Below are 17,558 nucleotides of genomic sequence, written 5' to 3' on the forward strand. Positions count from 1 at the left end.
TGCAGTAATAACTAGATTTACATAAGTCATCAAAAAACACATTGTTGGTTCATCCTAAAGCTTATTAAAGGCCTACATTGCTTCTCTGTAGGCATTTTCCTTGTACTTGATCCTTTTGAATAAGTCGATTTCTTCATGCTGACATGTGTGAATGGCTTAATTTGGCTTTTTAATGTACAGTAAATGTTGACTTTGCAGTGATGAAGTAATTAGAATTCCATCATGTGTGTCTATGTACACGTGTGCAACTGTGTTGGTGTGTTTGCAGGCACACTTCCATGTGTGTGTGCAGCATGCCAAAGCGAGTGTGAACTAGAAAATATACATTAATTCATGAGTGTATGTGTTTGTGTGAGATTTCCATGTGAATCGTGTTTAAAACAGAGAATCATAGAAAGTCCAGCAGTCCTGCATGTATGTAATAGTCAGTGTGAGTTCTTATTACTCTATGTGCATACATTTATTCATGTGTGGGTTTGGAGAGCAGATCTCACCCCAGTGACCTGAGCCAGCAACAAGCGGTTCTGAACTAAAGTTGTGTTTTTGCAAGACATTTATAATATCGATCAGTAAAAAACCAATATCTCACATCTACTAAACTACTGAAGGAATAGAATTTGAATATATAAGCTTCCTTCTATAAAAGAATAGAAATAATATTCATTTTAAAAAAGCAGCCAAATACTGATCTGATAAAATTTGTAGATTCTCTTGAGTTCCATATAGCAAATAGCTCATTGTATTGGTATACCATCCTGTAGCTTTACTCTTTAGCAGACGGCTCATTTCAGTATAAAAACCTGCTGTACCAACACCACCAAATGGCAGACAGATTAAATCAACAATTCCTTCTGAAGAAGATAGAAACTATTGAGAAAACATACTAAAATTCAGATTACATTTACCAAGTTGTCAGAAACACTGGGTCTGACTGATATATCAGAAGTGAACTTTTCATGAAAAAGTTTCTGAATGGTGATGATCCATGTCTAAGGTGCTTTCTGTTAGTCAGAAGGGACAAAAGTTGTTATTTCAGATTTGAATTAGTGTTGCATGCATCATATTATTTCTGTCTTTCTATCTAAACTACTCATTTAGGTGCCCAATGCTATTCAGAAGTGCCAGCGTGCAGGCATCACGGTCCGCATGGTGACTGGAGACAACATAAACACAGCCAGGGCCATAGCCATCAAGTGTGGTATCATCCATCCGGGAGAGGATTTCCTCTGCATTGATGGCAAAGAATTCAACAGGAGGATCCGCAATGAGAAAGGAGAGGTACAGTTAAAGAGAGGCGGATAATAAGATAGACTGAGATTTGAATAGAAAATGACTTAAAACTGAAACTGAAATTGTCCTTCAATTTTTAATTCTGTACTTGTGTGTGTACGTGTGTGTGTACGTGTGTGTGTACCTGTGTGTGTACCTGTGCGTGTGTAGGTGGAACAGGAGCGTATCGACAAAGTATGGCCTAAACTCAGAGTCCTGGCAAGATCATCCCCAACTGACAAACACACACTTGTCAAAGGTGAATTGGTTGCAGGTTTTGTTTACTTTGATTCACCATAGTTTACTTCAAATCCACATTTTTGTGCCATTGTTTTCTGTTAAGCCAGCTAACATAAACTAATATGATTTCTATTTGGAGATCACAGAAGGTCTTCTCACTTCAGACAAGTTGATTCATATACTTTACTCTACTGTTAATGCCACTTTGTGTGTTTTTGACAGGCATTATTGACAGCACTGTGGTAGACCAGAGGCAGGTGGTGGCTGTGACAGGAGATGGAACCAATGATGGACCTGCTCTTAAGAAAGCTGATGTTGGGTTTGCCATGGTAAGCAAAGCATCTCCTGATTTTATGTTTTTTCTTTCTTTAATCATATGCACTCATATGAGACTGCTCTCAGTCAGTGTATGCAGATGTCTTTTTCACCTTTCACCATTATTTAGGGTTTCTTTCTGTCACTCTTGACTTTATGTGCAGATTAAGAGCTCCCCCTAGTGGATAGATATGGTCTCCCAGTTACCTTGCAACAGCTTACTTTGAGCTCCATCTATAACATTGTTTAAAAATGCATTTTGAAATTAAGCAGATATTAGCTTTTATCTTTAAAAATCAAATCATAATATATAACCAAAAATATTACCTTACCCTCTGACAACAGTGGAGGTGCTCCTTAACCCGGATTCCTGTTTTGTCAAGCTCTAACAGGTTGTAAGGCTCATAGTACCAACAAGGCTACTCTGTGAAACCACAACTTTGGTCCTTTAGGATGTAGTATTACATTTTTTTTCTATACTGCATCATATGAATGTATGTGGACTTTATTGGTAGGATATGACTTCATGCGAAGTACCTACCTTGTACTACCTTGAACATTCTAAAAGGCTTTCTTTTTAAATGAGACACATAGATATTCTTATTGGTATAGTTTTCCTTCTTTAATGAGAAGCATAAACTTGTTCAAATCCTGCCGTGGCTTAGAAGGGCTCACACCCTGTCATGCTGTGCCTCACAAAATATCACGGTATATGGGAATTAAGTCCCGCGCCCCCCCATTAATATGCCCCTCCAGCATAAACAGTGACTCCTTAATTATGCTTCATCTTAACAGATTAGTAGAGCTGACTCATGTCCAGAGTCTATATTTGTTTAGTGGCTGCACAGCTGGTTTAGGAAGATTTCTGTTATTCCTTTATGGTATCTTGGGGAACAAAGCAGTATGCAAAATAGATAATCAGTACAGTTCCAATCCTGTTTCCAAAAACAGTTTCAAAATTGTAAAATGAAATCAGAGGGCAATAATTGACAGCAAATCATTTACACCATCCCTTTAAATGAAAGTAGTATAAAGACAACATCTAAAATGTTAAATCTAAGATTTTTGAGTTTTTGATCATTTTGAGTTTGGTGCCAGCAATGCATTTCAACATAATAATGACAGCAATATGCTTAGGACTGTGCCACTGTACCACCTCTGCTTTCAACAACTCTCTGTTTGCATTTTGAATCTAAAGAGACCAGTTGATGTATGTTTTCTCATTTACGCTTAATATAGAATTTCAGCTGATTAACAAACCAATGCCTCCTTCCTTAAGTTTTTAAGACAGAATGCTCAATGTTATTAGTCAGTGAAAGGATTGGGTCAGTTTAACTCCTAGGCTCTTGTTTCAGATCCTGTTGTTGTTGTAATCCTTGCTGAATATTATTTGTCAATGTCATTGTCTTGCTGAATTTAACAAGGTCTTCCCTGAAAAGATGTGATCTGGATGGAAACATGTATTTCTCCACATCCAGTATATATCATTCAGTATTAATGTTGCAAGTTGTAAAGCTAACAAGGTGGATGGTCCTTTTCCTTCTTCGCATAGCAAAAGAGTTTTAATCTTATATATTTTTATCCTTTGGACTACATGCAATCTCTCTACCTTACTGCATTCCAGTTGAGTCTCTGGTCTTGTTATTTACTTTTTGTTGCACTTCCTTCACTTTAAAAAAAAATCCTTAATCAAATTAAAAATGTATATGTTTTTACATTTGTTTAAAAAAAAGATTAGGTATGATGTCACTTACCGAGTGTTTAAATTATTTGCAATCATTTCCCTGGTTGTTTACATTTCACACAGCATCCTATTTTTTGTGTGGAAATCAGGTTATAAAAGCACATTGGCTGGACGATTAAAGCACAGTTCCTGTCTGAGTCCAGCTTGTCACTTCTCTTCCAGGGTATAGCTGGTACAGATGTGGCCAAGGAGGCGTCAGATATCATTCTTACTGACGATAACTTCAGCAGCATCGTGAAGGCAGTTATGTGGGGCCGAAATGTCTATGACAGCATTTCAAAATTTCTTCAGTTCCAGCTTACTGTCAATGTTGTGGCTGTCATTGTGGCTTTCACTGGTGCCTGCATCACACAAGTAAGAGGCATTAGAAAAGACATTGTCACTATTTCTATCAATGTTATTACTTTTAATAATATTAAATATTATTAAATCTTTGACACACATATGGGGGGCATCCTTGTGGTTGTTCCATCGTAGCATTGCATCGTCTAATCTTAAACTGAAAAGCTGATGAGAAAAATGATCTAACAATCCAGGAAAACAAGCAAAGCAATATTTCATTTCAGAAGGTACAGATGATAGGATAGTTGTAGTTGTGTGTTACGATATCTAATATCTATGTCACCTTTCCTCATCTCTCCAGGATTCTCCACTGAAAGCAGTGCAGATGTTGTGGGTGAATTTGATCATGGATACCTTTGCATCTCTGGCCCTGGCGACAGAGCCTCCAACAGAGTCTCTGCTGAGGAGGAAGCCGTACGGTCGCAATAAGCCTCTTATTTCAAGCACGATGACCAAGAACATCTTAGGACATGGAGTCTATCAGCTCGTCATCATCTTCACGCTGCTCTTTGCTGGTGTGTGCAGTAAATTTGTGTATATAATGTGGCACAATATAGGTTAAAAATGAATGTATTATGTACAAATATATCATGTTCTTTGTAACTTCTAGGCGAGCAAATCTTTGACATTGACAATGGCCGTAATGCTCCTCTGCACTCTCCTCCCTCTGAGCACTACACCATTATTTTCAACACCTTCGTCATGATGCAACTGTTTAATGAGATAAATGCCCGTAAAATACACGGAGAGAGGAATGTCTTTGATGGTATCTTCAGGAACCCCATCTTCTGCTCCATTGTTTTTGGAACATTTGCTGTACAGGTAAACAGCTACAAATTATTTGATCGTATTGATTACTTATTTTGTCGTTTCGACAAATAAGTAAATGTAATATCCTTTATTCTGAATATACATTGTGTGCATTGTTTTGTGCAGATTGTGATTGTGCAGTTTGGGGGGAAGCCATTCAGCTGTCAACCTCTTGACCTGGAAAAGTGGATGTGGTGTGTTTTCCTTGGCCTGGGAGAGCTTGTCTGGGGACAGGTAATGTGGGAGTCTTTCTGTCTCTTTGTTTATTTTCCCTGCCCTGCTTGTTTTCTTGCTTTTACACTAGTCTGTGCATATTCAAGTCAGTCACTTTTCCTTTTTATTAAGTGATCTGTCTTCTCTGGCTGTTAGGTGATAGCCACCATACCCAATAGCAGGCTGCGCTTTCTGCGAAGGGCAGGCCAGTTAACTCAGAAAGATGAGTCACCAGAAGAGGATGTAAATGAGGAAAATGAGGAGATCGACCATGCGGAAAGGGAGCTGAGGAGAGGGCAAATCCTGTGGTTCAGGGGACTCAATCGTATTCAAACTCAGGTGAGGACATGTGTCAGTTTACGTACAGGATTGATTTAACCCTAAAGAAAAAATACGTGGAGAGTTTTCAAGACTAATTTGATCTTAATAAAAAAAATAAAATAAAGAAAAGGATCTAATGTTTTTGAGTTTTTACATAAAAACCAAGTTAATTCACCAAACTAATCAACTATCAACTCCAAAAGGTACAACATTTGCCCTGGGATGTTTTCCTAATTGGCATTTTCTTTTTTTTGTTTTCTTACAAATTATCAATTTCATAAAGTTCAATCCACCTAAAACAATATCTCAAATGCAAGGCTATGTTATTGGATGTACTTTTTAGTCAGTAACGGCCTTAAAGTATAATTCTATCTCAAGATGACTCATTTAGGAACATGAAGATGCAGCTTTCCCTTGGTGGACGGCGACGATCAGCACTGTGGACCTGTGGACAATCAGACCTCAGCATTATATACAGCAGGAAATAGTCGTTGTACTTTTCTCACTGTGATGAACTCTGCAGACCGGTATCACTGTGATATTCATGACAGTTTTGACTAACTGTTAAACCTGATTTCATGTCATTGATGTGTCACTGACGGTCCTGGGTGAAGCTATCCCACAGCATGGTATGGTTGACAAATGCAGCCAAACATGGTATAGAAAAATATGAGTTTGCAAAAAAGATTTAAACTTTTTCCAAATAAAACCTCTTTTTTTGTATGTCTGCCATTAGCTATGTCAATGTACTCATCAATTTTGTTTTTAAATTAGGATGTGCTCTTCTTCACATAAGGCATCATTCACTGGTTATGTGAACATTATATATTTTTTATTTTTATTTCCTTTTTTACAGTGTGTCTGTATGCCTCAAAACAATGTGCAGTGGAAGACGTAAATGACTGCATCTTAACAATTTGTGTCTTGATCTTTAGTCATGCAAATATTTCAGCTTTACCCAAGTTTTTTCACATCTGTCTCCGAGCAGTTCCGAGGCAGAAATCAGAAAAACTGGACATAAAAGTATGTTCATGAGTATGATAACAGTATAAATATATTTCCTTTTTTAATTCGTGTGAACCAGCACCTCAGATTTGCCATTTTGTTGATGGGATACCAAACCCTGACCTTTAGCTGACTCCCCATCATGTCGTGACTGAGACACTTCACTCCCTTTACCCAGCCAGTCAATCCATGTTGCCATTTGGTCTGTGTCGCTCTGAGCAGCCATTTGTCCTCTCCTGTCCTGCTCTCCTCCCACAGATTGAAGTAGTCAACACCTTCAAGAGCGGCACCTCCTTTCAGGGGGCAGGGGCTCTGAGACGCCAGTCATCCACCACCAGCCAGACCCAGGATGTAACCAATGTTTCTAGTCCTAGTCACGTGTCCTTGTCCAATGCCCTTTCTTCTCCTACAAGCACTACTGCTGCTACTGCTCCTCCCACTACTGGCCGTGAGTCAGAACTCTGTCTGTCTGCTTGTCTGCTCTCTTTGCTTCAGGGGTGCCATCCAGGCACAAATTTTCATTTATTAGAAGGGGAAAAAAAAGAAAACAAACTACTACAACTTTTGGCAGTCTGAGGTTGGCATCTCTGAAGATTTATGTTTTTTTTGTTGCTATCTGCTTTTTTTCATTTACTTTCTTCCTCTGTCTTTTTGCTGTTCATACTGGATTTCAAATTCATCTTGATATCTCCTCCCATGGTTGGGTGTACTGTCTTCTCATTGGTCAATGTGTGTTTGTTTCCCCAGAGTGCTAGGAGCGCAGGACTAAGGGTGATTCCCACGGCGTGACATTTCAGGTTGTGAGTTTGTCTCCCTCTGCTCATACCCCATACATCATCCCACCATTCAGTCCTCTCATGTTTATGTCTTGGCGGACATTAATATGAACTAATTCCAATCACCTCACAAAAGGGCTAGGTGAACATTCAAGTATAAGTGGCAAAGTTGTCTTCTTTTATCTTCAAGTTTGTTATATAATGTGATAAATCACAATGACTTGAGACAAGTCAATTTTTACTTACTGTTTTATGTATTTCCTGAATGTTTTCAAACATAAAGGGAGTTACTTTATGTATGGCTTAAAGCACTATAAAGATATATGTGTTTGCCATCTTGTAAACTTTGAGATGTGTTTTGGTTTAATTCCAAAGAGGATCTTAAAAGGAGAAACAGAAATAATCCACAAGGAAGTATGGTTTCAGTATCAGGGTATCTCCACTACACTTAAAATTTGTGTACCTCTGCCTCACGCACACGCGTACACACCTTTCTTGTCTTGGTTTAATCTGGATCTGCTGATGAAAATTAATTGAAAATGCTGTCTTTAGGATGTGTGACAGCACAGTCACTACAAGGTACTGCTGTTCCAATAATTCATCCCATCTTTTTGCTTCATACTGTCAGTGTATTTGGCTGCCATGTTGCCATAGTAACAGACAGATTCTCTGCAGCAGCAGCAACAAAGATTTTACTCCCCCTACCCACCCTTTTCTAACACCCCATCAGCGTTACTTGTCAGACATCCTGTCACATACACTCATCCGAGCAGGCTCCTCTTTGTTATTATCATTTTTTATATGTGGTGTCTCCTTATACCCCACCTTCCTATAGTTACTTTAGCAACAGGGCTACAGTATGCTATTTTTATTACAGTTTAATATTTTTAAGCCTCACACAGTTTCCAAAAAGGTTGGAATCTTGGGTAAAATTTAAATAAAAGATTACAAGTTATCTAAATAGTACATTTAATTGAAAAAAAGTCATTGCTATATGGTCTTCTCTTCATTTGCTTAGATGAGGCAACAGAATTTGATTTTTCATACAAAACAACAATTGTGTACGTTTACCTTGAGCTCAACCGCAGACAGCTTTGTGGTGTTTTGTCTTGCAGTAGTGATTGAAGCAGTAAACTGTGTTCACTGACTATTGTTCCTGAGTCACTGCAGTTTTATTAATTTCAGAATTGTGTTGCTGAGTGCAGCTCAGCCTCAGGGGGCCTGAAAATTACAGCCACTCAACACTGGTTTTTGGCCTCTCCACTGTCAGCTGAGATTTTCCTGGATTCTCTGGATATTTTAAGAATATTATATATTGTACTGTAGGTGGTGAAATCCGCAAGATTAGTGTTGCTAAAAGTAGCATCCTCATGCACGTATTATTGCCCTCTATAGGCATAAGGCTGTTAAGGATGAAGGTAAATCAGAAGTAACAATATTGTGATAGATGATATTCTATTTTCATGCTATTTGTTATTTAAATCAGTTGTAGGCTGCAAACAGTCACTGATTGTTACAGTTTTGCAAATGTAAACACTACAGTTTTTCTGTTTTATGTCAACATAAATTGATAACATTTAAGTTTTGGATTGTTGGTTGAGTTGAGTTAAGATGGCATCCTATAATTGTGATGAGTCACTTTCTGTGTTTTGGAGTATTTTATTTACTGATTATGAATTAAAAAAAAATTAACAGAAAAAGATATGTGCAAGATGGTATCGTTTTATACACAATTTGAGGATGTTAGAAATATCATTAAAATATTTTTTGAATCCTGTATTTCATTAGCTATAAAAAAATAACTTCTTTTAAAAGTCCCAGCCCCTTGTAAACATGAAGGTATAACTGCAGAAGCAAATTTGAAGTAATCCTCACCAATCTAATCATATTACATCATAAAGTCATGTCAACATTGACATTTCTGATGTGAATGAGATTACACAATACCCCTTTTTTATTTCTCTGTACGAACCCTTGACCGCTGACAATTCTGGAGTTTGATTATACCAGCACACAAAAATCACAGGATTTGTTTACTTTTTTAAAGGCTCACATGGCTTTTTGGGACTTATACTTGAGTGTTTACATAGGTGTGCATGGATTTGGAACGTGCTTTGACCGTCAGGCATCTGGCGAGAAAACTTACTTTCATTATTCACGTCCTTGTGTTTTGTGTCAGCTGTTCATGTTGCAGTGTCCACCTCTTCACCATCCTGTTGTCTCGTTGCATGTAGTTTGCGTTTACTTTTGCGTTTATAATATTTTAACCTGCTGTGTTTGCCCGTTGTCTACATGCCACTGTGTGTTGTGTTGGTGTGAGTTTTACACTGCAACGCCTGTGTTGAGCCAGCGTTATGTAGATATGACTCTCTCCCTTTGGGGCCATGCTTCACCCACCCTATGCTATATTTACATGTGTGTGTGTCCCATCCAGAGTCTGTGTGGATATAATCCCAGACAGTGCTCTGGTGTTTCCAGAAGTTTTTAAACCGCCTGATTGGATCTCTCAGATCTAACCTCCTTCCTTCTTACTGACCTCGTCCACCAGATATCTTCAAACTTGCATGTGATATTCTCCTTTAATTTTTCTGTGAGCATTCCATTTATTAACGTGGCTTGTTTCTAGGTATACAGCACATTGGACTAAAGTGTATACTTACAACGAGCATTTGTGTTGCTTTGGTTTTTCTTGAAATGTATGATTTTCTTGTGTTTCTTTATGATTATGTTTCTCACAGTTTTCCTTAGTGCACGCCAAAATTGAGTGACTTGTGACCTGTAGTCATCTTGTGAAAGCAGAACACAGACTGCAGTTGCCTTCTCTCTTGTTTCTCCTCCACTTTTTCCTGTTCTTGCACTTCTATATCCTCAAATTAGAGGATTCCCATCCTCTTCTTTGTCCCTTCTTCCCTCAACTTCCCTCTTTTCCCTCATCCCGAGGTTACCTCCGACCTTTTAATTTAATCTCTTATGTCACTTCTCATGGTTTCTTTCTTTTTCATCTCCTTCTCACAACAGATCCGAGTTGTGAATGCATTCCGTAGCTCCCTCTATGAAGGCCTGGAAAAACCAGACTCCAGAACATCCATCCACAACTTCATGACACAACCTGAATTTAGGATAGAAGACTCCACGCCCAACATCCCCCTCATTGATGACACGGACGATGATTCTGCCCGAAGGAGGAGGAAGTACTCCAGCCAGCCTTCATCTCCTAACAAGAACAACAACGCCATCGACAGTGGGATCAACCTCACCATCGACATCAGTAAATCTGCTGCCTCCTCCAGCCCTGCCAGCCCTCTGCACAGCTTGGAGACCAGCCTCTAACCCTGATCCTAAACTCAGCTTTAACCTCTTGAGTCATTCCCTCGCAGTCAAGTGGCATCTCCTCAAGATCCTCTAGACCTTTAATGGTTACTGAAGATCTTGCCACCCCAAAATTTCGACCCAGCTCTTACCCTCCTGTCCCCGGAAGCATCATTTACCATCGGCACAGGGCAGGTCCTGTGAAAAAAAATGTCCATCCCCTTCCTGTAATATTGACCCCATAAAGCTCTTGTCTCATATCGAAATGGAGAAATTCTTAGTGATATGGCAAGGTAAAAGAAAAAAAAAAACTAACAAAAAAAACAAAAACAACATACAATCAAAAAAGCGCAACAAAGCCACAGTACCCACACAGCCATTCTGCTTTTGTGGTTGTATGTGAATGGTGCCACCTGTGGTTCTGTGTGTGACTATAAGCTTGTACTGGTTAGCATGTACTGTATAAGCGTGTGGCTGACAGCCTGTGTGTATGAAATGTGTTTGCAGTGGCACCAGGAGGAGGACGATGAGGTGGAAGACGAGGAATATAAACCGCAAAACAGGACTAACTTTAAACTTTCTCTTCAACAATAACATTGTTAATACTGATACAGTCATAGTTTAAATTAAATTGAAAACTGTTGTTATTATTCTGATTCTGATTATTATTGTTATTATTATTGCTCCTGCATGAATGTACATTACCCAAGGTTTATTTAAAAAGGTTTTAATTTTATTGGAGTTCTTTGGTTCTGATGGGCTGGGTCTCGCAATGGACTGCAAATTTAAAGACAGCTTCTCTTAGTTCCTGGCCTGCAAAGTTTCCTCCTCTGTGTGGCATGAACATGTTCCAAACTGTAAAGATTAATTTAATCCATAAACACAAATGTGTATTGAGGTGGTAGGGCTGAACTTGCACAGTAGTTTTGCACCTGTTGAAAAAGAGGAACGCAAACTAATAATAATAATGATGATAGCATTTATGGGATATATTCTATACATATAAATTCATAAAAATATATTTAGAGAATTTATCTTTGTTTGTTGGCATGTTGCCTTGTTCCTGCTTCAATGGCTCAAATTACTTTGACTTATTTATGTCTTAAAGAGAATGTAATTGTTTACAACCTCGTAGAGATAAACTTCCTGGTTTCTAAACGGAGGCAGATGAAGTTGGAACTCCGAGTTGTGTCGGTGTGTTATTACTGAAAAACCATGTGCTGGAATTTGCCTGCTATATTGTCAAATAATGTAGATATTTTTAGAGGATTAACAACAAAAAGAAACCAAAATATAATGGGATGCATAGTACATGTGGAATCTTAGTATTACTCAATATGATTGTTGGGATCAAGTAGGAGCGGCTTGCCTTTGGTTTTGCTTAATGGAAGCCTCCTTTTTGTGACAGAGGAGGATATTTAATTTTTTTTAAACTATTTTCTTCTTTTTTTTTTTTTTTAAATATGTGCTCAAGTCAAAGGCTGATATCAGGACCTTTTTACTTGTCCTCTGGGTAAAGGCTGCAATTGAGTCACATTAGAAACTTGCAAAGTTGTATTTGGCTTATCTGTGCTATAAGGAAATCTGACGTATTTTAACACTTGGAATATAATGTGTTGCTGTTTTGCCCCCCCCCCCCCTTTTTTTTAAATTGTTTTAATTTATTTTGATTTAAATATGTTTTTTTCGTCCAAGAGAAAAAGACACATACAGGTCCACATACTGTTCTCATTTTTAACATCTAAAAAAGAAAAACTGACAAAAAAAACCCAAAACAAATTACAACTAAAATGGAATGTTGCTTTAACTTTTTTTCTATATATACATACATATATATATATATATATATATATATATATATATATATATATATATATAAAAGATTTTCTGCACTATCTGGTTATGAATGAAAACTTCTGTGGTGTAACTCTAGATGTGCTTTTGTGTGTTTTAACCAAGCTTGTCTTCCTGCCGTCACAGAATATACAGTACTCTAGCATCTCAGCTGTACTCACTAGTTGTAAACTATTTATTGTGCTTTGACCAATCAGACATTTCCAGAGAGAAGTCGCATACAGAAGGCACATTTACCTGTCTTATTGCACTCAAAAGGCTAGGCCATCTAACTAGCCTCTACTATTGTTATTTCTATTACTAATCAAAGTCAGTGGCATGATGTGATATGCTCATTATGCAAAAAAAATCCTGATTTTTCTACTTAAAAAAACCCAACTATATAGTAAATAATATAAACAGTCATTTATCTGAAGAGTTCTTTTTTGTTTTTTATATCTTCCTCCTCTGTCATTGCCCAGCCGATCGGTCCTGGAGAGGATCCACAGGCTCTACCAGTCAGCTCAGGCTTGTCGAAAAAGTTAAATGGTCATCTTAATAAAATCTTATTTAAGTTGGAAGAAAACAGCCTGGATTCTGATATTTTCCTTAGAAGCTGTTGATTTATTTTGTTTTCTTTCCAATGCTTTACCTTGACCGTTTGCTTTATTTGTCTGTAAAAATGAAAAACAATAAATAAAACAAAAACACAACAGTAGAATTTTCAATATATATAGATATATATATCTATATATATACCTATATATAAATATAAATATTAAAGGAAAGACTTAAGTCAACATTGTCAAACCACTTTTACACCCAGGAGGATGTTCAGCTTTAAGAAGATGCAATGACACCAAGTTCAAAAATAAGTTTTGTAAATACAGTGATGGGTCTACCGAGGACAGAAACTCCAAATCGGACTGGTGTGAAAACAGGAACTCTTCCTGATTACATCTACCATCACACACCAAAACCACTACCACCAAGTCATACTGCCGACAGCTTTGGGCTGTATGTAATAATTCACTGCTTCTGTCAGAAACCCAAGAACATTATGATTACATCCAAATCATAACATGAGTTGTAACGACCAATCATTATGTAGATGACACCAATGATGATGATGATGATGATGATGATGATATCAATGACACTTCTTGCAATATACTCTCACCTGCCTCGATGTACTGTATTTAGCAGCATGCAGTTTGTGGAACAAAGAAAAAGAGAAATGCCAACAGATAGCTCTTTGGCATACTTAGCCATTTATGGGTAAGTGAATTAAGTGTTCATCTCGTTTTTATGACATTTTTTTTATCTATACAATAATTGTAAATAAAGAACTCAATGTCTTTGTTCATTTAATACTATGCAAAAAGTCATGCTTTTCTGATTGTTACCGACCCTTAATCCTAGAGTGTGTTGCTGGAATGTTTGTGGTCTCAAAAGTCAGTAAAAAAAAAACAATGTGATGTAAATTATTTTCTAGCCTGAGGAAAAAGTCAAATAATATTATGCCGAAAATTATTATTATGATACCATGAGGAGGATGTTATAATGGTGGTGACAATGATGATGATGAACTGTGACTCTTGCTGCTTAACTGTCCCATTTACAACACTCCTGACAGGAGCACAAGTGAAGAACATAATAACAATAAAAACAAATAACAAAAAAAAGGAAAATCCCTAAATAAACCTCCCAGAGCAGCATGACCCAGCATGGTGTGTCCTGGCCCCGTGTGACATGTCCTGTTCTGATTTTGTTGTGCTTCACTTTTTTTAATCTCTACTATGACTTTCATTGTGTTTCTGCTTCTTTTTTTTTCTTTCTTTTTTTGTTTTAGTAATTTACTTTAAAAAATTCTACAAATGTTTTTGGTTGAAAGTTTATTTGTACAAAATTAAAAGAAAAAAGAGCTTTTGACATCATTGGCTATTAACAGAAAGGTCCCAACCCTTTTAAGCTATATCCTATAATGCAGCAATATTGGACCGTCCTGTCAGTCCTCATCCCTGTCCACAATTAAAGCTGCAAAAAAATATATATACACGTACAAGATCTCCTACAACCTTTGACTAAAATGTAAAAAAGTTAGATGTACATATTTTGTCCCCCCTCATATTGTGACCTACAGGTGCCCTGTGCACTTTTTCCTAATTTTATTACAGCCTTTGCCCTTTAGCTAGTTAAGTAACCTTTTCACAACCTTTAGTTGGATATAATCGGCAAATATACAACATCATCCATTTGACAGCAAACGTTTCAGTCATACAGCATTATTGGTAAATCCTGACAAGCATTCCTCGAAGAAACCAAACAGGTTTGTGTTACAGTACATTTAAAATCTTACAAATGGAGGAGGAAGTCAGATCTGTATAGTTGTTGTCAGAAACTCTTAATGGCACCTTAAAATCCTACGGCAAACTTTAGAAAGGAGGAAAATACAGAGATTGAGACAACTCCTAACCACACCCAGCTTTGATTTATATCAGTATCTTTTTTCTTCAGTGTAATAATTTATGTTCTGAGTTTGAGGAGTTTGAAACCAGCATATCATTGCTAGACTCACTGGCTGCAAGGGGAAAAGGTTTCTGAATTTTAAGGCAGCTAGCATTTCCAACATCACAGACAGATGTCAAAAGAAAAGAAAAATCCAAACCATTGACTGCTTCAGTGCAGATATGCTGTGAGGGTATTGCAGGGATGGTTTGGGTCTACTTGTTCCCTTAGAAGAAAAGATCTCTTTGAAACAGTACAATATATTCAAACTGATCATCTGTTCTGTGATGGAAAATTGTCTGGATGGGAGTGGCCTTTTTTAGGGAAGACCACCAGATGACCTCCATTCACTGGAGCTGAATGGTTTATGGAGTATGACAGTGATGTGAATTGTATGCTATGGGGCTTTACATACACCAGATTGCAATCCAGTCAAGTATCTTTGGGAGATTTTGGACTGAGGCGTTCGATTGCACCCTCTATCCCTGATATAAAAACACCAACTGAGGGAATAGTTCCAGGGACTTGGTACCTTGGCACTCGAATGGGCCTCTGATTTCATGTATACCTCAACACCTTTCTAAACCATCATGATGTTGTTATTTCTTCAAATTTTCAATTATGTGTAGTTTTCAGGCTAATCATCCTCAAACATAAATAGCTGTGATGTGGAAACTCAAGGCTCACAATTTATATTCACACCTTGAATCTGGAAATAAAAAATATTCCAACTCTATTCATATTTGCATCTTGACTGTATTTGAAAAGAGGGAGGAGGCATAGATGTCACCTCGGTGATGCTTCCTGTGGTTAGATGTAAAACAGGTTTTAATTTTTCCAGCCAGGAGGAGAGAAAACCACAATTTTGTGATAGAGGCAAAACCGTGCAGGCTTGTGATAGGACCTGAGCCCAGACCTGCGGTATTAACACTATAGAGACACAAAAATAAATTAAAACAATGAACTTAGAGGAAAAAAAGAAGAATCTCGTGTTGCATTATATTTTCATCTTTGAGTTAGGAATAAGCAAAGCTGTTTAGTTGGACTGTTGTGTTTATATTCATACAGTTACACCTTTAAGTTTCCCTTTAAAACTCTACAGTCTGATCTGCTTGTCGGAGTTAAACCCTGTGTGCAAGTGGTGATCGTGAGGGAAAAGCATTTTCTTATCTTCACACATAATTATCCAAACTATATTTCAGCAACCTCTGCCTTCAGCAACTGTGGTATTTTAACAATTTGTACATCAAATTGTAGTGATTAAGCTGCCGCACTTCTGAAGTTAGATACTACTATGTACTGCCTATAATTGAGAGAGCTGTTTTGGGTGAAATTATCAAAACTGTCAATTTTTTTGCAGAGCATACAACTGCTGATGTTTTTCACACGCATATGTAGCCTTGTCCAGGACTGATCTGATCCAGTTTTGATGGTGAGGGGGTGGTGAAATCTCAGGATCATAGATTCAAATTATGCAGCCTGCCGGTATCTGAAATTTAGACACATGCTGAGGCACATGCAAAACTGTTTCCACATATAAAAAGGCCATGTGGAAAATGATACACTGCTGTCTTCTTCTAATCAGCCAACTGCAATATCTGCTCTGTAATGTAGGGATTATGGGTGCAGTTTATTTAAATGTACATGTCCACTGGAGGGCAGCAGAGATAAATAAAGACATCATCCCTGTTCATCAACATAAAGTTGCTTGTAAAGTGTGTCCTTAGCATCGATACTCTACTATTGATAAGACAAAAACCTATATCATTGTGAGTCAGACATCTTTAGCTTATAGCGAGTGATGCAAAAGGTTTTATCATATTGTTCACTTTGGAATGGACACTGACATTCAATGAAACTGTCCTCTGTAGTTTTCAAGCAACTGAACATCTTCATAAATTGATGAATTAGTCCTAAATGTCATGCATCCAAGTCAACAGAAATGACAATGAATTTGCTGAGCCAAGGTAACATGATTGTAATCTAACTGAAGAATTCATAACCGAATGACAGAATTTCTCAGAGATTTCTAAAAAGGAAAAGATAAATAAAAAACAACAGCAACCACAACAGAAAAACAATGACATTTCATATTGTAGAGGTCAAAGTGCATTTCACTTCGTCAACATAAGGTTCTGCCAACACGATTTTCAGGACTATATTTTCATAACTTTGGTAATAGTAATCTTGAGTCCCACACTGTTGGAAAGAATCTATGTGCCTTTATTCAAATAATATGCAAACATGTTAGGTTCTTTACTCAAGCTTTATACTTTACACTTCAAAGGATAATAGTGTATGTTAACAAACACATAACAGAACACATAACATACTTGCAGTATCCCCTTAAAGTTGATGGGGTTGATATGTAAACAGTCAGCCCATTTTCATCAGATAAGTTTTCTCAGTGTTTTGTCACAATCTAGTCATAAACGGTAGATGGTTACACATATATAGGTTGTTTTGTGGTGGGCAGAGTTGACAATGCATTATGGAAACCAGGACCCACAAAAAATCTAATGAAAAAGCTAAACTGAACCATGTAGCAATGAGAAGGAAGAAAATAAGTGAAAAGACTCTGAAAAAACTGAACCTTTTTCCACTACCCGTCTTCATTAGAAGTGTTTGTTGACAAATTAGCAGTGTGGAACCTGTAGCAAGACGTGTTCAGTGAACATTATGACACAACGGCAAAAGGCTGAGCATGAACCTCATCATGTAGCGAGACGTATGAAGATCTTCAACATCAATGTTATGTTGTTTCGAGACCAGTAAGGAAAACAGAACTTTTTGTTCTATTATGAGGTCAGCTGCAAACATTTGCTTAATTACACATACATGTTAGCACTGGTGTATGGAGTTGTGTTACAAAT

At 37.4% G+C, this 17,558-nt stretch overlaps 1 protein-coding gene across 12 annotated transcripts in view; it reads left to right on the forward strand.

The window, feature by feature from the left end:
• The window catches only part of atp2b2 (ATPase plasma membrane Ca2+ transporting 2), a 125,949-nt gene extending 112,044 nt beyond the window's left edge, over positions 1-13,905 (forward strand). For 9 of the 12 annotated variants that reach the window (XM_072381883.1, XM_072381884.1, XM_072381886.1 and 6 more), the window contains 9 exons: positions 1,099-1,278; positions 1,441-1,528; positions 1,732-1,838; positions 3,731-3,922; positions 4,212-4,425; positions 4,521-4,732; positions 4,847-4,954; positions 5,090-5,272; positions 10,054-13,905. In XM_072381883.1, the coding sequence (XP_072237984.1) occupies positions 1,099-1,278; positions 1,441-1,528; positions 1,732-1,838; positions 3,731-3,922; positions 4,212-4,425; positions 4,521-4,732; positions 4,847-4,954; positions 5,090-5,272; positions 10,054-10,365 (1,596 nt within the window). In that variant the 3' untranslated portion in view covers positions 10,366-13,905. Of the gene's footprint in view, positions 1-1,098; positions 1,279-1,440; positions 1,529-1,731; positions 1,839-3,730; positions 3,923-4,211; positions 4,426-4,520; positions 4,733-4,846; positions 4,955-5,089; positions 5,273-6,517; positions 6,708-7,006; positions 7,057-10,053 lie in introns of all 12 variants that reach the window. The other 3 variants (XM_072381889.1, XM_072381891.1, XM_072381892.1) reach the window with 2 other exon arrangements.
• Positions 13,906-17,558: the final 3,653 nt, after the last annotated feature.

This window comes from Leuresthes tenuis, unplaced genomic scaffold, assembly GCF_036924035.1.
Source record: "Leuresthes tenuis unplaced genomic scaffold, fLeuTen1.0.hap1 SCAF_3, whole genome shotgun sequence".
NCBI lineage: Eukaryota > Metazoa > Chordata > Actinopteri > Atheriniformes > Atherinopsidae > Leuresthes > Leuresthes tenuis.